We start from the raw sequence: 26,086 nt of genomic DNA on the forward strand, positions 1-26,086 counted from the left end.
TAAAGTGGAAGGGTCCTGGAATAGCTTACATCAAGGGGATAAAAACAAATGACAATGGAGAACCTTCCAGTCAAAGGCCAGTCAGCTTCCTGTTACTCCAAGCCCGAGACTGGTGTTTCCTATCATCTCGCAACAGCCTTCTTCTCCTCCCCACACCCACACATGGGGCCCCAGGGTTGCCTGTGAAGTGTGGCTGGGAGGCTGGTGTCTACAGTGAGAAGCTGCTTTCTGAAAGGGTCTGTGGCTGACTGTGATAAAAGCTCCTACACATTCTCCATCTTCACCTGAGGTGTGAATGTCTCTCAGAACAGAGTCCCACGACAACCCAAAGAAAACAATCTGGCTAAATCTGTAAAAATCTGTTTAATAAATATACATCTTAAAAGTAACAAAATAATTACCAACAAAATACACATGTACACCATTTACAGGAGGGTAATACCGCTGAAAGCGTTAACAACACACCTGACTGTTACTGGTCACAGGCCACAAGTGGCTCTCGGCCACTAAATCCATGGTGGGCCATCAAAAAAGCACAATAAATTAAACATAGTCCTTACAGTAAATGTTGGATGACTTTCTTCAAAAGCCTCACAAAGGTGAGATCTTTAAAAAAATCCCATGACTTTTCTTGTCCTCCTTCCAAACTTCAAAAAGATGACAAGATGGCCAATCCACCAGTCAGATGGTTCAGGTCAGGCAGTGCACTGCGTGGTTGTCAGCACACTGTTAGATTTTTTTTTTCTTTTTTCCTTTTTTTAGAAAAATAAATTTTTTTTTTTTTACAAATATACAAGTCCATGTTCTTTTAGCCATTTTCGAACGCTCATAACGTCAGACGCTGGCCTCCAAGCACACAGTCATCATAGGGAAGCTAAAAACAAGAAGGAAAAAAGGCATGTTAATCCTCTAGAGCTTTGCCAAGGTGCTGGGGTCATGATGAGGAGCTGCTATTGGACATAACTCAAAGTATTCTTAGACTTCACTCTCTACGACCCAAACATAAATCAACCTCATGGGCTAAGAGTTTTCCTTTAATATTTCTCTCCTTCAAATAGGGCAAGAGAGAAAAGGCACACTGGTGGGACAGGGGTTATGCACACTCAAGTTTGAACAATTGTGTGGGGACCATGTATGAAGAGTAGCTACCTAGGGACTGGCAGGGTGGAAGGAGAATGACTGTTCTCGTTTCCTTTGTGCAGTGATGAAGTTAATGGAGGCTCACCTCATCCTCTGTGAACTCTGACTCCGTGTCATAGCTCTCCTCATCCTCACTCTCTGGCAGCCGCTGAAGGTTTTCTAGGGTCAGCTGACACAGCTGCTGCTGTATCCGAGTGCTTGGGCGGCCCCAGGTGAGCTGGTATGGGGAGTAGCCCTGGTAGGTGACTCTGTTGACATCAGCCCCACACTTCAACAGGAGGGACACCAGGTCAGGATTCTGCAAGTCCACTGCGAGATGGAGGGCGGTCCGGCCATTACAGGGCTCCTGAAATCAAAAGATAGCAAAATGCTAAGGGTTAAGTTTGGAATGTCTACTTGTGAGAGAAAACAGCTGAAGTCTTATTGAGGTAGGCCCTGGAGCCTAATGACCTCCATTTGGAGGTGTAAGCACTCACCTGAGCATTGACATCAGCACCCAAGGACACCAAAAGCTCCACAATGCCCAGGTAGCCATGGATAGAGGCTAAGTGCAGACACGTGTGGCCTAGAAAAACAAAAAGAAGAATGTATAACCACCTGCTCCAGCCCTCACATCTCAAGCAAAACCTTTCACTATACTGTTAAGGGGCAAATTCTTATGATTTTGAAGAACCAAAAATCGGGGTTGTGAATGAACTTAACAAAGACATCAAATAGGCCTTCTGCATACATATTTTCTCAACTGTCCAGATGCTGAGGGCTTCACCTCTTGCCTGCTTTCCTTAAGTTGGCCCACCTCTTCCCTCTGTGACCTGCCTTCTGAGGGGCAGGGCGGGCAGACTTACCGTTGTAGTTGCTGGCCTTCAGGATAGAGTGGAGGTGCTGGGCGCTACAGGCCTGCGTCAGGACTCCTACACTGGCCAGGCAGCCCTGCTCACAGGCAAGGTGTAGAGGGGTATTTCCTCGAAAGTCTCGGAGCTCAGGATCACAGCCAGCATCCAGAAGTGCCTGAGCAATTTCTGGCTGGTTGGTGATTACAGCCAAGTGGAGTGGAGTCTACAAACATAAGCGGGAACACAGGAGATAAGCCATGGACCAAACCCACGATTGGAGTTCCCTGAGTGTGGGTGCTGCCCCTCCCAGGCTCGAGGGACAAGGCAAAAAGCAGGGTCCCCAGGTGGGCCATAAAGGCTCATCAATTCACGGGCATTGTCTTTACTCCAATTGGCTGGTTCGAATGTCAAAGGTCACTGTTAATTTAGAAAGGATTGGGGTCACCTGTGCTAAATAGGTCCCCCTCCCTTGCTCCCTGGCGGGCGGCGTCAGAGACGCAGGGGGCTGGGCGCGCGGCGCACCTGCTGCAGGTTATTCTGGAAGTTGATAAAAGCCAGGTCTCCCTTTACTTGACGGACCACTTCCATGGTCAGCGCCTTCTCTTCGTGGATGATGGCCAAGTGCAGGAACCTGCGGGGAGAGAGGGAAAAACCCCCAGGGCCGGTGAGTGCACTGCGTGGGGCCCAGGGAGGCGCGGGCTGCGGGGGATTGCGCAAGGCCGGGGTTTCTGGAGGCCGAGGCCGCGGTGTTTTCCGCGAGGTTATTATGAGCTGACTGTTCCTGGCAGGCGCCCAGGGACTTTCCGGGCCCCCCCTTCCCCGGCGGGCGCCGGCCAGACCGCCCCGCCCTCTCGCCGGCCGGAACGCCCTGTACTTCCCCTCCGGGCCGCTCGGCGCCCGCCAGCGAGGCAGAAACTCCCGCCCCCCCTTATGCAAGCGGGGACTTCGTGTCCCCGCCGCCGCCCCGCCCCCAGCCGAGAGGACCGGGTCAGGGGGTGGGGGTGTGTGCGCGCGGCTGGACGGCTGCACCCCGGCCCCGAGCGCGCGCCCTAAGTCCCCTGCTCCCCGGGCTGCCGCCCTGCTTTGCACAGCCTGGGGGGGGCATGCACGAGCCCCCGGTCGGCGTCCGGGCGCTGCTCTTGCAGCATCGCGCGCCCCGCGGCTCGGGCTGCAGGCCCGGCTCCCCCCCGCGCCCGCCGCCGCGGCCCCGGGCACTTACGAGTCTCCGTCCTCCGTGAGCTGCTGTTTCCAGGGCTCGGCGCCCCGCGGCGCCTCCTGCGGCTCCAGGCGGATCTCCTTCAGCTCCTTCACCATCTGCTCGTATTCCTCGTCCTTCATGGAGTCCAGGCCGCTGTCGTGGCGGTCGTCCAGCACCCGCTCCTTCTTCAGCGCGTCCCGGGGCGCCTCCATGGCCCAGTCCTGGGCGAGCTCGGCGGGCTGGAACATGGCGCGGGGAGGCTCAGGCGCGGCTTGCTCGTGCGCTCGGGGCCGGCGGCGCTCGCTCCTCTGCTCTCCTCTCCTCTCCTCTCCTCTCCTCTCCTCTCCTCTCCTCTCCTCGGGGCGGCGGGCGCGCGGGCGGCGGGTCGGGCAGTTGTGGGCTCCGCAGCGCCGCCGCGGCTCTATAAGCGCTGGCAGGGGATTTCTCCTGGGCGGGGTCAGGCGCGGGGAATTTCCAAGCCAGTCAGACCAGAAAAGAGAACTGGCCTGCTTCTTTGCTCGCGGGGAAAAAAGTCTCAACCCTGAGCCGGGGTTCATCAGAGAAACTCCCTGAGATGAGCCACTGGGGTCATGTACAGGGAACTTTTTGATGAACGCTGAGTGGCTGGAAAGTCCTCCCGACCAGGCCCCCTCCCCCGGAACTTCCCTGCAGCCTGCGCGCTGTAATCCCGGCCCTCTGCACGAGCGCCTGTCCCTGGGGTTTCCCACGATCGATTTGATTTGGGGTCGTCGGCTGCTGAGATCCTTATGCAAGGACGCAGACTGGCTGGGCGGCTTCTTGGAGGGGGTTTGCCAGCCTGCCGGCCTTTTCCGTTTTTCTGGTCTTCTGAAAACGCGAGTGGAAGTGATGGCCGGTGTAGGGATTCGCTTCCCCAGAGCGCTCTGCAGGGAAGGACGCACAGGCGGTTTAGAAGGTCGTGGGTTGCCTCTGTGTTCCTGACATTACCAGGCTCTTTGCACTGCAGGAACGTGTAGCACCCCTTCCCCCCACAGCCCTTCACGTGGAAATTGTGAAGCATTGGGGTTAGAACTTAAAATGCCTTGGAGAACCCTCCAATCATCTCCTCAGGTTGAACAAGCCTGTTGACTGGGGGAGGGGAGAACACTCTGTCCTACCTAGATGGGGGTGGGGTGGAGGGAGGAGATGCTGAACTGACCAAACCCAAATAAAATAAGGTGCTAACTTTGGTAATGGAGATTGCACGTACTTTACAATAACAAAATAATTATAAGATATTCCCTAAGTTTTGGTGTGCTGCTGCAGAGAATAGATCCTGAGCCTACTTCTGGGTGCCTACCTGGGTGACTTTCCAAAAGCATTTGGAGAAGGAGACTGAGGAGTGAATTGAGTAGTGCCTTACCCAAAATCGGACCTCAAGGATGACTGGGAAAGTAGCTGCTGGGCATCCGGCAGGAGGCTCCAGGCACTACTGACATTGCCCCATTCTGCCCCTGCAGACTCCTGGCTCCCCTGCCCTGGGAGAGGGCAGCCACTGGGCCTATCCATGCAAAGTAGATAGCTGCTCTAGGTTCACCATCTTGTTCTCACCTGCAGAATGAGAATTTATGACCCCCCCCCCCAACACACACACACTTTGCTAGCAAGCCATGGATTGTACTCATTCATCTACTTCTAAAACTGGTCCAAGCAAAGTAAAGCACCTTTGATCAGAATTATTCAGAGAAACAGCCCCAGGAGGACTCTAGAGCTTTGCAGAGATTTCTGATAACTATTACAATCATTTCTCTACTGAGAGGTCATGTACTAGCCAACCCTTCTCATCTCACCCCCACATCCCCACTATCTGAGTGTAAGGGATCTGGGTAAATAGGAATGAGACAAAATATGAGGAGAAAAAAAAAGTAAAATCAAGCAATAAAATGTTCAGGGTAGTAATGATCACATGTTAAAACAACAACTTTCCAGGGATAGATGCCGTTGTCTCTGCAGGTATATGATACACACGTTATTGGAACAAGGTAGAATAGCAGCTACAAGTAGGAGATCTCAATTCCCTGCTCTACCTGCAATTAACTGTGTATTAGTTGGAGAGACTGATTGACTTTGCTGTGGTATACCTGCTTTAATAATATCAGATTTGATGTTATTTTAATGTTTTTTTTCCAGCTTAAAAATTGTGTTACTTGGCCTCAAATGCACGTCAAACTCTGCTGACCATGGCTCTTGGAAATAATCACAGTATAAATATTTGGAAGAACTCCAACATCTTATGCAACACATAGTTCTCAGAACTAATCTTGTAAGATAGGTATTATTCTTACTTTCCTAAAAAGAAACTGATGTGCAGAGAAATTTACCTAGATACCCAGTAGGAATTTATGTAATTTCTGGCCCAACATTGTAATCATTTGACCAAAGCAGTGGTAGCATTAGCACTTTTGAAAACAAATTGTGAAAATGAGACTGAATACACTATAATTTGGAAGATACTCAAAGTATCCAATCTGTTAGGTACAAATAGGGTAGATGTTACCCTATGTGGGGATATTCATAGCTTTAAAAAAAAAAAAAAGTCAAATTCTAAACACCTCTCTTAGACAAAGGATACTTTAGAAGGAGCTTTTTATTTACAGGTTTAAAAATGGTCATTAGAAAGAAAATCATGCATAAATAGAAAGTATCGTGGGATAAGGTTCTTTGCATCTCCTTTGATGGCTTGTGTTTCTGATGGCTTTCAAAATGTAGTGATCTTTATTCCTAGTTGTTGAACGTGACACCTAGTGGTAAGAGTCAGACCCAGGCAGTCCCTGATTTGTCACATGCTTTTTTGAAGTGTGGAGGTGCTGAGCCTTGCTGACCTGTCCCAAGGTGGGGATTCCCAAGGAGGTACCTTTTGTTTTTCTGCAACCTGGGAGACAGTTTTGAGTAATGTGATCCAACAGGTTTCCTCGCTATCATATATAGCTCTATACAGTTTAAATCAACAAACATTACAATCGGGTGATAAAGAGCATACTTGGAAATCAGAAAACATGAGCAGATGGGACAGAGGAGACAGCAAAATTGATTTTTGGTTTAGAAAGAATTTTATGGGCTCTTGGGCACTTAGATTTCTCCCCACCTCATTCGCAAACATTTTAGCTAATCACGACAATTTTAAAGATGTTAAACCCTTCAATAACTAATTTTTAATGTAATTTACCGTTTTTCTTTTTAATGCAAAAGGCGAAAGAATGAGTAGTTGACCTTGAGGCTATTTTGGATTTTAGCCTAGAATGTAGTCATAGGGAATGACAGGATGGCTTCCCCGTGGGCACCACCAGAGCCCATGTGTATTCTTCCTGGGTAGGAAATGGACATTTTGGGGAAGAGCCCATTGCCTGAAGTGCCTGATGGCCTGACCGCATAGAGATTTTTCTGTAAGTTCAGCCAGGTAGTCCAACATCTTTGATTTAACATCAAAGGAAGGGTATCCTGTGCCAATTGCCTTAGCCAGTTAAACTGAAATTCCAGCAAATTGAATTGCTGAGATCAGCTACCCACAGCTCAGTGCTGCCAGAAGGGAAATATCAATGGATCATGACACCATCCTTGAAGGGAAGGGAAGCAGGCACACTCCTGATGGATAGATCCGCTGTGAAATTTCAAATTTATATTGCTTCCAGTTCCAGGCTAGTCTTCTTTCCTCCTTTGGTGGTCAGCAACTGCCTGGATCCACCCCCCTGAGAAGGAGCGGCTCATATGTTCTAGATCTTTCTGCCCAGGAAAAAGCAACTGTCAGGATGTTCATTCATAATAATGTGAAAAATAGATCCTAAAAGCCTGCAAGTGTTTTCTTTTGCTACAAATTTGCAATTTCATTGGGGAGCAAAGGGTCTCACACTCAAATATCCACCTGGCAGGGGCTAGGCAGTTTCCCTAGATGAGGGAAGGAGGCCATCTGAATCCAAGGGTGGAGGTGGGGCCTCTTAACAGCCTAGATTCCAGAATGCGTTCCTCATACTCAGTTCCAACAGTTTTGGCCCAGCAGCACTTTTGAGTTCAGTCCTGATGTTCCATTGTTAAAGAGAATCAGAAAGTGGATTATGATGTGAAACTTTTCTAATTTCAAAGCATTGCGAAAACCAAACAAATGCATTTCTGCAGCTTTCGGTTAAACAGAGCCCACAGGCCCTCAACTTACAACCTTGTTTCCACCCAAGGTGCTTTCATGGCGCTTTGGGGGAAGGCACTGCCTTCCACTCGCCTGGTAACACAGGGTCTCTGCTCCTCTAATGGGAGGCTAGGGATGCAGCATGTCTGTTCAGAAAATGTGGGGTACCCCAGGCAGGCAGGGCTGGAACCAGAGGCTCTAAGCCCTGAAGAGAGTTCTCCTTTCCCCAAAGAACTTTTAAACACTCCATAGTAAAATAAGGGTAACAAGTCCAACATGGTTCTGACTTTTCTTGCAAAGACTACTTCAATTTTTCCAATATGTAAATTCTTTCAATAAACCTCTCTTTGAGGTGTCCCTGCTTTGTTGGTGTCCCAGTCATGTGCCTCGCCTGCCTGTTGGGTAACCTGCCACCGGGGGAGGAGCATGTCTGCACGTGCCACCCATGGCCAAAATTCCAGGCTCTCCCTTTCCACTGTTTGTTGGCAGTAACCAGGGGATATCTATAGGTGTGTACGATTGTTCATGTTCTGTTGTGTTCAGGGAGGAGTAGTTGAATGAGGAAGGGGGTGGAGGCTTAACAGGACATTGCTTCCTCTGCCTGCCGGTGTATTTGCTGTTTTGTCTTGGGTGTAAATTCATTTTGATCTAGTGGGGAATAAAAGAGGACTTAGCACCAGGTCAATCAAGTACCACACAAAAGGATGGTGTGTGGCAGGATAACAGACATAATGATAGGCGGCCCCAGTCTGGGGGCACCTTGATTCACGATCCCTCTTAGCATCAGGGCCTAATACCACCACCAGAAACTAAAGGAGATGTGGACTTTTTTTCTTCTTCTGTGGTATATGGTCTTTTTTTTTTTTTTTTTAAGATTTATTTATGCATATAAGAACTGGGGTACAGGCCAGATATGTGGAGGGTGAGAGGATTCACCAGAAACAGAGTGGGGACCAGAACAGGCAGACTGACTGAAATACACTGCTGAGGGGAGCAGCGGGTGCAACAGGAGAGGTCTGATGCGCCATCTGGGTTGCTCCCTGCGGGGCCGGGGATCGAACTGGTGCTGCAGAGGCTGCAGATTGCTTCATAGTGCGGTGCTTAACTGCTTGTTCCACCAGGGAGGCCCTGTGGTATATGGTCTTGGTAATGATTTATAAAAGTAAACAGAATCAGAGCTGCTAAAATATTTGCTTCTGGTTACAAATAGGGTAAAGATTTAGGAACCTTGATCCTCTGTCCTTTTTGGTAATCATTAAGATTGTATACTTCCCAAACTCCCATGAGGAACTTCTGTTGTCTGGACTAGCGCCCCAGATTACTTGGGTAAGTTTTAGAAATCAAGATGTAAGCGTACCTATAAAAATATTCTGAAAGTTGTTCCTAGGCTGATTTTTTAAATACTGAAAGCAAGAGGGAGACAGAGTAAGAAAGTTCACAAACAGGCTATGATTAGGCAGAAAGGAGAAAACTGTCTGGAACATTGTTCCTTTGTTATCAGGTCTCAACTATCAGTCCCGGACTCTGACTGTAATGGAGTCCTTCTGGGTAAGTCACTTAGCTTGCCTGAGAATGCTCATTTTCTATATCCTACGGCTGTCTATATGTACAAGTAGGGGTTATTTGACAAAAACCACACTCAGGAAATGAGGTAGATTAATGCATCACCAAATCTTTATATGCTAATATTGAACATCAGGTTCTTTTAGAAGAGAAGTTAGAGCATGGGAAGTAGGGATGGGGTGCTGCCCACATTCACTGATTGAAACGCGAGAGGCTGGGGGCCGTGCGGGTGGGGCGACATCAAGGTGTAGGTTGTGGTAAATCCTCTGTGAACATGGTCGAGAGGGAGCAGAGCCACAGGTAGAGGAACTTCTTGGAAATCTTGGCTTTTTTGCTGGGAAGGGCATCAGGAAAGGAAGGTAGAGGCAAGGATGAGGCGACTACACCGCGGAGCAGGGAGTACTGGGTGGCAGGTAAGGAGCCACAAGGATTTTGTCTTCTTCAAACACTCTCCTCAAGCACCTCCCTTTCCCCCAGAGGAGCTCAGTACAAATGGTACTGTCTGCAGCGACATCTTCAGGCCACCCGTGAAATAACTTCTCGGAGGAATCACGTTTTCCTGAGGAGGGATTTCAAAAAGTTGGCTTGGAGATAGACACTGGAACTGGCTGTTTGGGTGTGATTAGAGCTCATCATTTACCACTGTTCTAGGGGAAAGCCAGCCCCATTTTCTGGCAGTTTCTGTATTGCCCATCAGTTCAGTTCATCCTGCTTTTGATATGACTGCCCAGCCCCTTTCCATTTTTACCCTCCACACTTGAGTGCAGGCTGTTTCACCATTATAGCATCTCAATTTACTTACGCATTTATTGAACACTTACCAGAGCTAGTATTTGATATACTTTAGCCCACTTAAGTCTCTTAACCATTCTGTTAGGCAGGTATTACTCTCTGTTTTAGAGGAATCTGAGGCTCAGAGAGGTTAAGTTACTTAATCTCAAGAAAGCTGAACCTATCATTCAAATCCATCATCCTGGAATGCCCCCTTCCTGTGCCTGTCCATCCTCTACAGTATTCCTATTTTTTAAATTTCCAAAGATACTGCATAAATTAGTCTATTTCCTATAGTTAAAAAAAAAACACCTAGGTTTTAAATAGAAACAACACTTGCATGTTGAAAGTGGTTGAAAAATTCAAATAAAATAAAAGGGTTGCAATTAAATCTTCTTCACTGCTCTTTCTGACACATTTTCATTCATGTCATTACCTGTAACAGAACTGCTAGAGACTTACCATGGCCTGCAGGGCAGAGAATGGATTCCTCAGGCAGCATTTCAAGTCCTCCAGAGTCCTCAGACTCCACCCAGCTCAGCCACTCCTAGGTTCCCATTTTCCTGATACTAACACCTTCACTCTAGAGGCCCTGGCCTTCACTCCTCCCTCACTGTGCCAGGATCTACTTCTTACTGCTTCCTTGCCAAAGCCCCACCCGTTCCAAGGATCTGTCTTCCCAGTCCTCTGAGCTCTTCTGAGTCCCCTAGTTTTTATGGTCTATCTGGGGCAGGAACCTGTGGTGACTTGCTTCTATGTGCTGCTTACTTACTGCTCATGTCCCCCCTGTTTTAAAATTTATTTTTATTTATGCATATAAGAACTGGGGTGTAGGCTAGAGATGCAGGGGGTGAGAGGATTCACCAGAGACAGAGTGGGGAGCAGAACAGGCGGATTGACTTAAATACACTGCTGAGGGGAGCAGTGGGTGAGACAGGAGAGGTCTGCTGTGCCTGGCTGGGGATTTGAATTCATGCTGCAGTGGCTGTCAATAGCTTGATAGTGCTGAGACTTTAACCCTTGTACCACCAGGGAATCTCTCCTGTCCCCTTTTGATTCTACTTAGACACTTAAGAATGTGGGTGGAATGGGCACTGTTGGGTGGAAAGAACTTTTCATTTCCTCTGTATCTCCTGTGTTCAGTCCAGTGTTTAAGGCATGAGTGTCCTCTTCAGGCCTGCCATAACTATTCTTTGGCTTTCCTCCTTTATTGATACCTTATTCCTCAGCCAGTCAACTTTTCTTCTCTATCTGGAAATTCCTCAAGAGTTTTTGGTCCAGCTTCTTCATTGGAGTGAGTTAGGTATTGTCATTCCCATTTTACACAGGAAGGAGGCACTGGGGAATAAAGGCTATTAGGAAGACAGGAGAGCAAACTAGAACAGTCATAGAATTGAGCCCTTTGGGAACATCAGCATTGGGTGGGTGTGTGTGTGTGTGTGAGAGAGAGAGAGAGAGAGAAGATCATAGATTCATAGATAGTACTCCCCTTCTGTCCTCTTCTGCCTGAGATTAACCTCTGGGTGGGATCCAGTGTAAGCAGGAAGATCCTTTCACCTCAAGTCCTTTAGTTATGGGAGTCCTGGAGGCTTGCTCATGGCTTAGTCTAGCTCTTCAAGGCAAGAGATCAAAAAGGTAATGAGGGCAGAAACTCAAGTTTAGAGGACTAGCTGAGTATTTGCCTAGAGTATCATCTATGTGAAAACTCTGTTGGGATATATGTACAGTGAGGGGAAGGAGAATGGAATCAATCTGATGATTTAGAGATCCTCAGGCAGGCTGTGCATCATCAGAACAACCGTCACTGGCAGAAGCCACACGGATATGTGCCTGCTGGGCTTGGTGGAGTAGTTACTCTTCCAGGGTGATCCTTGATGCCTTTCATACGCAGCAGCATTTCCAACACAAAATTTGCCTCAAGAGCTTGACCTAGTTTTAACAAAGCAGCAGAAACAAACCCAATTAATATTTAAAATGTAAAGCTCATTGGTATACCACGAACTGTATGGTTTGTAGTCTATCTGACTCAGGCAATATCTAGAAAAATTCATTCCCCAGACATGTTTGCCTTAAGGAGGAAGTCCTAGGGAGGAATTGAGATTATGCAACACAAGTTCCACATCTCTGAGCTTAGAACTTCAACCAAACAGTGTTACATAGAAATGCACACTGTTTCACAAACAAAGCCATAAACACAGATGTCAGGGCAGCCTTGCAACTTTGCACCATTAAAGGTTTACCAATTCACTTCACATCTTTTTATTCTCACTTCAGGTCTAGCAGTTTGTCAGGCCAGTCCTGGGTGATTCATATCGGCAACAGCAACCTTGAAAATTAATGTGCAAGTATATGGGACAGTTGCTGTGGGGGAGGATGTTGAACTGAGTTAAAAATAGGTGGGGGTTCCTGGGGCAGCCTCCTTTGTAGCCACAGGCACCACAAAAGGAAAACTCATTGGGGAAATCTGCCCACAAGAGAGGACAAAAGCCCCCACCTCTGTCACCCTTTTGCCCTGCAGAAAAGCTCAAAGTGACAATGAATTTGGTGCTTTCAAAATGTCATGGCTCCTACAGACCAGCTCTCACTATCACCCCCACACCACCCATCAGAGACTTTCCCTCTGGGTAACTTCACTTTCTTAGTTCCTGCCGCAGGATCAAGCACAGATGTCTGTCCCTAAATACCTGTAGCTAAATTTTGTCAAAAGTACCAGCTAAAATAAAGAAAATGTGAATAGGTAAAATGCTAATAGGTAAAAAGGAGTCTCTAGAGGAAAATAAAGTTTTACAAAGAAAAACACATTAACTTGTCAAGAATTTATTAGGCATTTATTTTGTGCCAGCCACTGTTCTGGGCACTGGAGGTAAAAAGATAATTAAAAGGGGAGGAGTGTTTCTGTTCTCCAGGAGCTTATAGGCCAGTGGGAAGTTAATCAGGTGAACGAGGGATTCGAGACTGGAGTGGCAGAGGGGGAGAAATACCCAGGTGAGGCTAGATGCACTGGGGTGAAAAAATTCACCAGAAACACAGTGGTCCAGTCGGGAGTAGGGAGAGGTCCACGGCTCTGGGGGAGAGGCTGGAGGCTCTCTTTATATTCCAGGCTAGACTATCTGGCCTTGGGCATGTCCTGACTGAAGATCTGGGCCATCAGCTTACTGGGACTGGCAGTCCCATCCACTCCCCTCATCCACTCAAGTCTCCCAAACTGGCTTGCTAGGCAAAGAGTAGGGGCATGGATTTAACCTTAGTCATGATTCCATGGACATTTGGGGGCATAGCTGGGGGGAAGCTGGCTCTCTCACCCTAGGACAAGGGTGGTTTTTAAAGGAAAAGGGGGAATCTGTCAGAAAGGCAGAAAAAGGATGTGTCAGGTGGTCAATTTTGTGGGGCATGGAGGTGTGAAGTCAGTGGTGCCTTGTGGCTTGGTGTGTGGTAGAGTGAGCTCCTGGGAGTCCTGGTTGGCAGGAAGGATCTGGCATGTGGCCTGTGACCAAACAGAGACCTGACAGCTTATAGGTTGCGTCTTAACCCCTTACGCCACCAGGGAGGCCCTACTTTTATTTTTTAATGAAGTAACATTTTCTTATATCCTTGTTAATTTTTTGACAGTATAGGATTTCTCCTATACTGTGGTCACCATAGCTTTCCCAATACCAAAGCACCCATAGTCTATCACCATAGTCTGGGGCACAGGCCAGAGGTGTAGAGTGGGGGAGGTAGGGTGAGAAGATTCACCAGAGACAGAGTGAATATACTGAAATACACTCCTGAGGGGATCAGCAAGCCAGACAGGAGAGGTCTGCTGTGCCACATGGGTTAGCTCCCTAGCCAAGAATCGAACTAATGCTGTAGTGACTATGGATAGCTTCATAGTGATGACACTTAACCCCTTGTGCCTCACTTAACCCCTTGTGCCACAAGTAGGGCGGCAAAACTCCCTACTTTTAGAGCCAGTCAAAATCAAAACCTCTGCCCTCAGGAACTAACTTTGCGCAGGAGACATAAATACACTAGATAAGTAAAATATATAATATGATAGTGTGTTAAGGAGAAGAAAAATCAGGCAAAAGGCATAGAAATATCAGAGCAGGGGTCCATGTTGAAGATTTAAGTAGGGTGGCTGGGAAGACTAAAGAATAATGTTGAAGGATATATCTGAAAGAAGACAGCTATGTGGATATCTGGGGGAGAAGATCTGGACAGTAATCAGTGGGTGCAAATGTCCTGAGGTAGAATTGTCTTTGAGGAAAAGCAGGGAGTCAGTGTTAATGAAGTAGGATGAGTCAGAGAAAGAGTAACAGGAAATGAAATCAGAGATAACTGAAACTATCTTAGGAATTGATTCTTGACAACATTTAGGAAATTCTTCCATAACCTGTCACTCCCTTTCTCTCCTATTAAAATGTACTACTGACTTTTGAGGGAACATTAGGTCCCAAAGGAGAGCTATTGATCTCCCAGAACTGAAGGTTTCTAGATGTTACTACAAGAAGTGGCTAATGGGTTTGCTAAGCTGCTTATTTTCCCAGAATAACTGATTACAGACCAGGAGAGAGAGAGAGGAAAAGATTGTTTCTTTGGTTACATTTTATGTGTACATAGGTACCATCCGATTTATCTTTCCCAAATCACACCCCTACCCTTACCCCCACCCCCTTCAACCTCTTCACTAAATTCCAAGAGGATCGCCCTGGCAACTCTGCCACATTTTTTCTGAATTACAAATTACATTGTCTGCACTTCTGGGAAAACTGACCCCACCCATATGAGTTTTGAGCGGTGGCTCAGACCTTTAGTTTGTCCGCCTACATTCTTTTTATGGTCAAGCCTTTTGTGTCCTGGCCCACCCCACAGCCACCTGAAGTGAGGCTGGGGGGTGTCATTCATGCAGTAAAAATCTTTGGGGAAGATTACGGAACTTAATATTCAAACACAGAAATCTTAAAAGTATAAGTTACCACAGTCAAATGCAAATTATTAGGCTGGATGGATTATTGATCTAAGAAAGTTTTACATTTTCTTGTGTTCTTGAAAAAATAATATGACATGGGCAAGAATTGATCTGTGGAAATTTGGGCTAAGTCTTCCACTTCTTTTCTTTTCTTTTTTTTTTTTAAAGATGTATTTATTTATTTATTTATTTATACAAGCACTGGGTACAGTCAGAAGTTCGGGAGGGTGAGAGAATTCACCAGAGCCAGAGCGGGGAGCAGAGCAGGCAGAGGGACTGAAGTACACTGCTGAGGGGAGCAGCGGGCGGCAGGAGAGGTCTGTGCACCATGCGGGACCCTCCTCCGGTGGCTGGGGAGCAGCTGGGGATCGAACCAGCGCTGCAGAGGCTGCGGGCAGCTTCGCAACCCAGTGCTCAACCGCTGCGCCACCGGGGAGGCCCTTCCACTTATTTTCTTAAAACATAGGACTAAAATGATCTAGTCTTGGACTCTTAAGAGGTTACATTGTAAAATAAAAATGTCCTAGGTATCTGTAAATAGGGGATATTTATTCCCTGCTTTTGTGTTTTCACACTGCTTCATGAAACATCTTTTCTAGCAGAACAAAAGGGAATTCTAAACATCCTTCACAATTGGGTTTGGAATTGTTTCCATATAGGCAAATTATCTAGTAATGAAAATGGTATTAGTTTCCAGAACTCATGAAATTTTCATTGATTTTTTTTTTTCTTTTCAGACTTTACCTGGCACACATAGAGTAGAGGATGACTTTCTAGGGCAGACCCTCTGACTCACCCAGAAAAATAAAGTGTTTGTGGGTGGCTCCAAGGCCCTAGGGCAACTCAGCCTGCTCTTAGTATCTGTTATAGGGTGGGGGGTGCAGCTGGGGTATAGGCTGGAGATGTAGGGGTGAAAGAATTCACCAGAGATAGTGGAGAACAGAAAAGGTGGATTTATTGAAATACCTGCAAGGGAGCAGGGGAAATACTGTATGCCCTCAAAGAAGGACTTGAGGCTCTCTTTTATATACTGCCAGTTTGCACCAGTTACCTGCAAGGATGTCTGACCTTGGGCATTGTCCTTTGACGCAGAATGTGTCCTGACTCTGCTTCAGCATTGCTGGAGCTCTGCAAGTCATGGTCCAGTTGATGGTCTTAGGCCTGGTCCTAGGGCAGCCTTACTAATTCCCATTATCCAAGTCTCCCAAACTTGCTTGCTGGGCAAGGAGTGGGGGCTTAGTTTTTAACCTTAGTAATGATGCCCCACAAGATCTGAGGGCTCTTTGAGATAGGGGGATTTTTTTCCCTCCCATGCTGATTTAAAAATGTATTTCTGGTTTATTTTTTGTAACATTTGTAACAACAGTAACATTTGTTTTATAGCACTCTATTATATGTTTTAGCAGTATAGGTTTCCAACTCTTCAAAGTATGATAACTGCCCTCTGCCCAGCACCAAAATTCAAATAATCCCCACCACAATTCAGTGGACCTCCTCCACCTGTTCTCCCACACCATCTCCCTTCCCTCTGATAACCACAGTTCTCTTGTCAGAATCAGTCTGATTTTGTTTTGCTTACAACAACATGCATGGAACTTGATGGGATTATGCTAAGGGAAATAAGGGAAATCAGAAGAAGAAATATGAAAACTGAGTGGTTTCATGCTCTATAAATAAGGCAGGGACATTTTTTGTTGATCCCTAGAATCTTAAAGCTCCTACACTGATCTTTAAGGTCTTTTAGTCCAACTACTACTTTTATGTATGAAGCAAGTCTTGAACATCCTCACTAAGTGATCTAGCAAGTCCTCTAGTGTTTACACTTAGGAATAGTATGGGGAGAAGGGAAACTCCAATTCCATTTACTCAGAAAGGCCTTTGTGCAAGAGGTAAGTTTTGATGTAGTCAATCTGTTCAATTTAAATGTAGTTCAGTTCAATTAAAAGAGAGGAAAAGGAAACTTGGCTAATATTTTTTCTTTTGCCAAATGAAACAATATAGTGGATAAAGACTCACGAACATAATTTTGGAAAACAGTTAAATGGTATGCATCCTATATTCATATTTTCCTCCTAATGAAAAAACCCCAAATGCCAGTTCACAATAGCAAAAATGTTTAATGGTGCTCCCACCCCAATAAGCCATAGTTCGTTGTCACTCCCAACAAAAACAAGTTTTATGGCCCAGTCTTTACATGAATCACTCTGTGAAAATGATAGCATATGTAATAACCCTAGACAGCTGCAATTATCTAAATGTCTCTCTATTAGCCATTTGAATGGCTAAAGCCTTATAATCAAATCAGAGTGAATGCTAATTGAAATCTAATAGAGCTTACATCACTGTGATTAGGTATCAGAATTTGATTCCAATATTGTTAGATTACGGACAAGGCTCATCAAGTCACTCTAAAAATATTGTAACCTCAGTGGTAAAAGATGGATTCTTTCAATAAACAGATCAAACTGAAATCAGTTTATACTGTGTCACTGCCACCTACTGGGACTTAGTGGAATTTCAGAGACAAACTTCCTTGGTGGAGGTATTGCCCAGCTATTTTCCTAACCCAAGAAATTTCTTGACAAGCAAGAAAAATTGCCCATATATCTAATTCTATGGTCAAATATGATTAATGTTCATGAAAAGTATTACTAGTGGCCATTTATGGAAAAAGCATATTGGGCAAGGGCCTCCGCAGTGGCACAGTGGTTGAGCGCTGGGTTGCAAAGCTGCTCGCAGCCTGCCGCCTGCTGCTCCCCTCAGCAGTGTATTTCATCAGTCTGCCTGTTCTTCTCTCCGCTCTGGCTCTGGTGAATTCTCTCACCCTCCCGTGCGGGAGAGGTCTGTCGCGCCATGTGAGACCCTCACCCTGCGGCCGGGGATCGAACCGGCGCTGCAGAGGCTGTGGGCAGCCCAGTGCTCAACCGCTGCGCCACCGGGGAGGCCCTTTGTTGTATGTTTGTAACACATTTTGCTTATTCATCTTTTGATGGACCTTTGCATTCCAAGATTTAGCTATTGTGAATAATGCTGTTATGATCATGGGTGCACAAATATGTCTTTGAGACCCTGCTTTCAATTCTTTTGCATATATACCTAGAAGTGGAATTGTTAGATCGTATGCAAAATCTCATTACAAAAATTTGAGGAACCACTGTACTGTTTTCCATAGTTGCTATACTAGTTTACATTCACATCAGCAGAGCGCAAGGATTCCAATTTCTCCATATCCTCACCAACATTTTCTGATTTTTTTGATAGTACCCATCCTAAGGATATTAGGTAGTACCTCATTGTGGTTTTTAAATTTTTCAAAAATTTAAAAATGTTTTTATTGAGGGAACATTGGTTTACAGCACTGTGAATGACTTAGGAGAATAGGTTCATGCTGTTTTCGATGTATGCCCCCAAACCAGACCCATCACCAAAGCACTCATAGCCCTTCACCCTTGATGATTGGGTCCCCTCTGTTCCCACCTCTGCCCACCCTCCCCCTCTGGTAGCCTCAGTTCTGCAGTAATTTTAGGGTTGGTTTGGCAGTTCCTTTGTTTTGCTTCCTCTATATTCCACATATGAGCGAAACCATCAGTTTATTGTGGTTTCGATTTGCATTTCCCTAGTGACTGATGATGTTGAGTATCTTCACTGCTTATTGGTCATTCAAATAACTTTGGAGAAATGTTTATTCAAGTCCTTTGCCCATTTTTGTTTTTGTTTTTTAAAGATTTATTTATTCATACAAGAGCTGGGGTACAGGCCAGAGATGCTGGGGGGGGGGGTAGTGGTGGTGAGAGGACTCACCAGAGATAGAATGGGGAACAGAACAGGCAGACAGACTGAAACACACTGCTGAGGGGAGCAGCAGAAGAGACAGGAGAGGTTGGCTTCTCCATGTGGGTTACCCCCTGGCCGGCCGGGGATTGAACTCGTGCTGCAGAGGCTGCGGATTGCTTCATAGTGTGGTGCTTAACCCCTTGAGCCACCCGGGAGGCCCTGCCCATTTTTGAACCTGGTTATTTGAGAAGTTCTCTGGACCTCTCATATGTTCTGGATATTAATCCCTTACTATCCAGATTAATATTATAATTAAAAAATATTTCCCCCCATTTGACCACAAATACATGTGAAGAAGGTGGTGGCAGGAGTTGAAGTGGCAGGCAAGGGGCAGCTATGGAACCCAAAATAGAGGAGGAGAGTAGGGTCTGGCACACCAACTGATAAAGGGGTGCCCAGCAGAAGGGTGAAGGAGAATGACCTACTAAGAATAAGCAGAGGAAGGAGAAAAGCAAAAAAGGGAGGAAACTGCTTTGATTCGTTGTATGCCAGTCCAACTGTAAGTTGCAATTTCATTACTATCGTCTAAAGTGAAATGTGTCAATGTTAATATTAGAGCTCTATTTAAATGAGGTCAGGAAGCTAGAGAGTGCAGAGCATGTGCAGATCAGAGAACTCTGGAACCCATGATGCCTTGTGTTCTCCCCCTGTTTCCTTTCACGAGGGGGTGATATGTCAGAGGGTATATAGGTGAGGGGTCCAAGGAGATATAGAATACATACAATAAAAAAATAAAGAAAAAGTTGGTAAGGTACCATAGATGGAGATCTTCATGGAAGCTGAAGAGAAGTCAAGACATGTGTGAATTCAAGATGAAAGAGAGCATGAAAAAAGCTGCCCACGTTCTGAGTAAGCATAGTCTGAATAGAAGGGCACTGAAAGACAAAGGTCTTTTTTTGTTGTTGTTAAAATTTTTTTTGAGCTAACATTGGTTCACAACACTGCATAGGGTTTAGAGGTACAGGATCACACCCTTTAGGTGTCTGTTACCACACCACACCCACCACCCAGACACCCACAGTCCTCCCCCATAGTCCATTGTGCCCCCTCTCCACTTTACTCTCTCCCTCCCTCTCCCCCTCTGGTAACCCTAGTTTTATAGTCTGATTTCTAGGTTTTGTTGTTGGCTTGGTTTTATCTGACCCTTTGTTTTGTTTCTCTGTACACCACATTTGAGTGACACCATCCAGCATTTATCTTCTGAATTATTCCACGTAGCATAATTCCTTCCAGTCCCATCCATGTTATTGCAAATGGCAAGAGTTTTTTTTTTTTTAATAGTTAAGAAGCATCCCACCGTGTGTATATACCACATCTTCCTAATCCTCTGTCTTTGGGCATTTAGGTTGTTCCCATAGCTTGGCTATTGTAAATAGTGCTGCAGTGAACACAACCATGCATGTTTCCCTTTGAATGGGTGTTTTGGTATTCTTCAGGTAGATACCAAGGAGTGAAATTGCTGGATCATATGGTAGATCAATTTGAGAAACCTCCATACTGTTTTCTATATGGTTTGGAACAGTCTACAGTCCCACCAACAGTGAAGAGGAGTCCTATTTCTCCACACCTTTGCCAGCACTTTTTTTTTTAAAAATGTGGGTCATCTTCACAGGCGTGAGATGGTATCTAATTGTAGTTTTGATTTGTAGTTCCCTGATAACAAGTGATGATGAGCAGTTTTTCATGTGCCTGTTGGCATCTGTAAGTCTCAAAAAGTATCTTGATGGTGAATGTGCCGGAAAAATGATACAAGAGACTGGAAGACTTAGAAGCACAGTATTTGTAGCAAATCTGGATGACAAAGTGGACTTGGAAAAAAAAAAAAACAAAAAACAAAGGAAGCTTTTAGTATTACTGGTGTATGTCTCAGACATTCTGAGGATAAAGATGGGAAAAGTTGGGGAATAGGCACTGTTAGCCTTTGAACAATCCTTTGATGCTATCCAAGGTATGTCTGTGTTCAGTGGCCAGCTGCTATTTGATAGAGCAATGCATGTGAAACCCAAGAAGATGTTTTCTTTCTTGTGCGTCCACAACAACTTCTACTGTGGACTTGATGGTATTGGTATGTGGGGTTAGAATCAAGGGGGAACCTATTGATGCCAGTCACCTGAGTAAAGGCATTGGCATAGGAGACATAGGATCCACAGGAATGGGAAAGACATAGGATTTTTTTTTTAAGATTTATTTATTTATGCATACAAGAACTGGGGTACAGGCCAGAGGTATGGGGTAGAGGATGGGGTGAGAGGATTCACCAGAGACAGAGCGGGGAACAGAACAGGCAGACTGACTGAAATACACTGCTGAGGGGAGCAGCAGGCAGGAGAGGTCTGCTGCTCCATGTGGGTTGCTGCCTGGCTGGCCGGATATTGAACTAGTGCTGCAGAGGCTTTGGATTGCTTCATAGTGCGGTGTTTAACCCCTTGCGCCACCAGGGAGGCCCCTGCATTGGTTATTTAAAAAACTTATTGTTTAATTTTTACAAATTTATTTTCCAGTTTTCCTTTTGTTGTTGATTTCTAATTTTTTTGTGTTCAGATAAGATAATTTGTATGATATTTAACTTCTTAAATCTATTGAGACTTCATTTGTGACCTACTATATAGTTTATCCTGGATAATGTCCCACGTGCACTTAGGAGAATTCGTATTCTATTGTTGGATATAGTATTCGCTATATGTCTGTTAGATTCAGTTGGTTTATTGTATGGTTCATGTTCTCTCCTTATTTTCCGCATGGTTGTTTTATCCATTATTGAGAATGGGATATTGACATCTCCAACATTATTGTGGAACTGTCTATTTTTCCTCTCAATTCTGTCAGATTTTGCATCATAGATTTTGATGGTTAGTTATCAGGTGCATAAATGTTTATAATTATGATACTTTCTTGCTGTACTCAACCATTAATCTATAATGCCCTTCTTTGGCTTATAAATGTCTGTGTTAAACACATGTATGGTCTATGAGAATTGCACAATGTATTTTAAAACACATTGCTTTCTGTTTATATTTAGCTATTGTGCCAGCAAGTATCCCCCTAAAATTCATCAGCACTAATTAATAATTCATATTTTCTTTGATATGAGGTTCTTAATACAAATTCCAAAAAAATAGAGGATTTGGGAAGGAGCCTATAATACTTTAGCTGGACCCAGGCAGCTCCCCATCATAATGCCAGTATCTGGAACAGTGCCCAGCACAGAGCAAGTGCTTTGTAAATGCGGATTCATTGATTATGGAAGGTGCTAGACTACCCATACTTCCTGGTTTCCTGTTTTTTTTTTTTTTTAATTTTAAAAGATTTATTTATTTATGAATACAAGAGCTGGGGTACAGGCCAGAGATGCAGGGGGTGAGAGGATTCACCAGAGACAGAGTAGGGAACAGAACAGGCAGACTGACTGAAATACACTGCTGAGGGGAGCAGCGGGTGAGACAGGAGAGTTCTGCTACGCCATTGGGTTGCTCCCTGTTAGGCAGGGGATTGAACTGGTGCTGCAGAAGCTGCGGATTGCTTCATAGTGTGGTGCTTAATCCCTTGAGCCACCAGGGAGGCCCCTGACTGTTGTTTACAAGGGCCAGTCCTGCCAAGGGAAAGCTTACATCATGGTATTCACATACCCCAGAAATTATGGAAATTTCTTAGTTGTTAAACATTTCAACAAACATCGGTGATTTGAAAAGATTAAATTATGAATTATATATTAATATCGTCAGGTCTAGCTTAGATTTTAATTTAAAATACATTGCTTTAAATTTGGTTCTGAAATTAGTTTTGTGTGCTTCACTGTGTGCTGCATTAACTTCTTAAGAGCACACGGATGAGCATGACACAGCCCTTGCCTCAGCTTATTCAAGATTTTGCTTCTCTGTGTTATTAATGTATCAAACCAAGTCTATCTAATGTTAGCCCATTACTGACATTTTTGGGGGAGTTAGAGGAAATACCTTGCAAAATTCTTACCTTAAAGTTTAAAAGGTAAGGGCCTCCCCTGGTGGCACAACAGTTGAGCGCTGGGCTGCGAAGCACCCAGCGGCCTCTGCAGCGCTGGTTTGATCCCGGCCGCCAGGCGAGGGTCCCAGATGGCGCGACAGACCTCTCCTGCCATGCCTGCTGCTCCCCTCAGCAGTGTACCTCGTCAGTCTGCCTGTTCTGTTCCCGGCTCTGGCTCTGGTGAAATCACTCACCCTCCTGTGCTCTGACTTTACCCAGTGCGTGCATAAATAAATAAATAAATCTTTAAAAAAAAAAAAAAGTTTAAAAGGTAAAAATCCTTACTCAGATAGGACATAACCTAATATTTCTAGTACTGTAGGCCTGTGGAATTGAGAAATGATTCAACAGTGAGGAGAGCAATATTTCAGAAGGAAGGAAATAGTGCACGGCAATTATTATTCTAACTATACCATTATGTATTTCAAGGCCTGGAAGAGTTTTCCGACTAGAAAGTGGTATTTCAGGGTTCCCCTATCTAAGGGTAACAAAAATGTGCTTTTAGGGTGATGCATTGTCTTGAAGGCTAGGCCTCCTGTAGGGTAAATGGTTTTCAGGCTTTTCTGCCCTCCCACCATTAGGATTGCCCTGCCTCATGGGGCACCTGCAGTTGTTACATTGTTGTGTTGTTTACTTCTGTGGGCCATGGAAGGAGTATTGAGAGATCTAGATAGTCACAGGGAGAAGCAGTAGCAGGAATGAGAGAAGGGGAGAAAGGAGGCCAGAGAAGCCCAGAGTGAAGACTTGCTGGGGGCTTGGAGGCCTACCAGCCTCTTGGCACATTGGCACCCCTGCCTGCTGTGTACCTGTTTGCCACACAACATATAAATCTCAGTAAAAGCCTGAGAAAGCCACCGAGGGCTCCAGGACTCCTCCTTCACCCGGTCTGCTGAATCATAGAAAATCTGCTCAGTGGCCCTTCCTACCACTACACCTCCCCAAGATATCCAAAACAGTCCTAATATGTTTCACTTTGGCATGTAGATTATTTTTTTAAAGATTTATTTATTTATGCATACAAGAACTGGGGTACAGGCCAGAGGTGCAGAGGGTAAGAGGATTCACCAGAGACAGAGTGGGGAACAGAACAGACAGATCTACTGAAATACACTGCTAAGGGCAGCAGCAGGTGAGCCAGGAGAGGTCTGCTGTGCCATGTGGGTAGCTACCTGGCCGGCCAGGGATTGAACTCTTGCTGCAGTGGCTGCAGATAGCTTCATAGTGCTGTGCTTAACCCCTTGTGCCACCAGGGAGGCCCAGGATGTAGATAATTTTGAATGGTGAATTGAGGTCCTCCAGTCTTAGGAGAAGCTTATACCACTCCCTTAACTACCTAGAAGAATAAAAATTGGGAATATTACCCTGAATTAGGATTTTTTTTTGAAAATTCAGTGATAGTTTAACATAAAATCATTTCTTTGTAATACACATCTCAAAGTTCAGCTGTCAAAATAATCTTAGTTTATTTAAAAAATTATTTTTAATTAATTTTTATATATTTTTTACATCATTCTTTAGTTTTGCACAATGTATGCTTTCTCATATTGATTTAAATCAGAAATAATTTTTCTAATGGAAAAAACTATCTCTATGGCAGGGTAGACATTAATTACACAGCATCTGGTCTATGTCATATGAGTCACCCTTTCCTCATCATAAGAGACTCCTTCTCTTCTTGAAGCACCAACCCCCCTTGATCCCATTCCTTAGCTTAGGAGATATACACACACACACATATACATATATATATATATATATATATATATATACATACATATATCTTATATACTTACATTCCCCATATGTATGTGATTAAATTTGTTCTTTTCTCCTGCTCATCTCTCTTATGTTCATTTGATTGCTTGACAGGTCTGAGAAGAACCCAGAGATACGAAGGGAAATTTCCCCTCTGCCCCAACACCTTCTTCTTACTCCCGTGTACACCAACATCATCCATGCATTCCCCCTAGTTTTCCTTGTAACTTTGTTTGTCTTGCTTCACCTGCCTCAGTTCAGGGCCTTGTGATATAATGCGTGGACGTTTAGATTTGTCACCACAGAAATCAAAAGAGCCTAGAGGTTATTTGGTTTTAATTATCATTCATTAAAACAATCAATGTAGAGGATTTAGTCATTCAAATGGTTAATGGTGGGACATTTAGGTCATTACAACTGTTGAATGTTTTCTCTACTGCTAATTGTTTTTATTGAACAAGATTTATATATTCAGTCTTGAAAAGAAGAGGTTAAGGCTGTGGATATAACAGACCGTTTTGGAAGGAAGCGATGCAGAAAGATCTTCTGAGTCCTAAGTCTGGCCCCATTTTCTACTTTTTTTCTTTTGAAGATTTATTTATGCACACAACAGCTGGGGTGCAGGCCAGAGGTGCAGGGGTAGGGGCTGAGAGGATTCACCAGAGACAGAGTGGGGAACAGAACAGGCAGATCTACTGAAATACACTGCTGAGGGGAGCAGCAGGCGAGTCAAGAGAGGTTTTCTGTGCCATGTGAGTTAGTTGCCGGCCGGGGATTGAACTCTTGCTGCAGTGGCTGTGGATAGTTGCATAGTGCTGCAACTTAAACCCTTGCCCCATCAGGGATGCCTCCCATTCTTTACTTTGCTTCAATTTCTTCATATTCCAAGTAATAGATAATATGGTAAATAATCCCTTGAAGTTCAGGGAAAAGACTCAAGTCAGATTCTGTGTATATCTGGATACTTGTGCCCTAAACAGCCCTCTAAATTAGTCAGCACAAATTAGTAATTAATCCATGTACTTGGATTTTTTTATAAATGACCTTAGTTTACATGTGACTTGCTTTTTCCCAAATGTTCTCTATTCTTTCTAGCAATTCAAATCTTATCCTTTCTTCACAGGAAACCACACAAAACCACACATTTATTCAAATTCATTTATTCTTTAGTCAGTCATTCAAATTTATTATTTCAGCTGCCATCTAACCATGGGCCAGCCTCTGGAGATGATCCTGGAGATTATAAAATTAAAAAATTAGGGCCTCCTGGTGGTGCAAGGGGTTAAGACACAACCTATGAAGCAATCTGCAGCCACTGCAGGACGAGTTCAATCCCCCGCCAGGGAGCTACCCACATGGCCCAGCAGACCTCTCCTGACTCACCAGCCGCTACTCTCAGCAGTGTATTTCAGTCAATTTGCCTGTCCTGGTCCTCACTCTGTCTCTGGTGAATCCCCTCACACCCCCCCCACCCCGCCCAGCACCTCTGGCCTGTACCCCAGTTCTTGTATGCATAAATAAATAAATCTTTAAGAAAAAAGTCAAAAATTAAGAACAATTTTAACTTGTTTCCTGAAACTGCCTATGCTTTTGTTTAGTGTGAAAAATGCTTCCAAGACACTAGTATTTGTGCTGTTCTTTGAATATTTCCAGGTCTTTGTCTACAGTTATCAAATAAAATGATAACAATGCCCAACTAAAATTCTTAAAAGTACTAAATGATAATTGCTGAAATGAGAAATAGGATAATTTTAATATGAAATATCACTGAGATACTCATGGAAGTAACTTACCAAGACTGCTGAAAGAACTGAAAAGATCTCCATTTAAAAGCCTTTTATTTCCATATGGTATTAAGACCAAGCTTGGCCATACAGACATATTCTGAAGAGTTATTCTAGTCTCTT

The 26,086-nt window shown here is 44.7% G+C and overlaps 1 protein-coding gene across 1 annotated transcript; it reads right to left on the reverse strand.

The window, feature by feature from the left end:
• Positions 1-558: 558 nt before the first annotated feature.
• Positions 559-3,492, reverse strand: NFKBIA (NFKB inhibitor alpha). Its single transcript, XM_084240563.1, has 6 exons — positions 3,193-3,492; positions 2,496-2,604; positions 1,986-2,196; positions 1,617-1,705; positions 1,226-1,486; positions 559-874 (listed from the first exon to the last, which is right to left on the reverse strand). The coding sequence occupies exons 1-6, from the start codon at positions 3,417-3,419 to the stop codon at positions 827-829; spliced, it is 945 nt and encodes a 314-aa protein (XP_084096689.1). The 5' UTR covers positions 3,420-3,492; the 3' UTR covers positions 559-826.
• Between the last annotated feature and the right edge of the window lie 22,594 nt (positions 3,493-26,086).

The sequence above is a fragment of the Talpa europaea genome (assembly GCF_964194135.1).
Source record: "Talpa europaea genome assembly, chromosome: 8".
In the NCBI taxonomy this organism is placed as follows: domain Eukaryota; kingdom Metazoa; phylum Chordata; class Mammalia; order Eulipotyphla; family Talpidae; genus Talpa; species Talpa europaea.

What these genes read in the sequence shown, in the direction of transcription:
- NFKBIA (XM_084240563.1), bottom strand. Translation starts at nt 3,419, where the DNA reads ATGTTCCAGCCCGCCGAGCTCGCCCAGGACTGGGCCATGGAGGCGCCC. An exon ending in TCCAGAATAACCTGCAGCAG is followed by an intron (nt 2,197 to 2,495) that starts GTGCGCCGCGCG and finishes TTATGTTTGTAG; the next exon opens with ACTCCACTCCACTTGGCTGT. An exon ending in GTGCTGATGTCAATGCTCAG is followed by an intron (nt 1,487 to 1,616) that starts GTGAGTGCTTAC and finishes TTTTGATTTCAG; the next exon opens with GAGCCCTGTAATGGCCGGAC.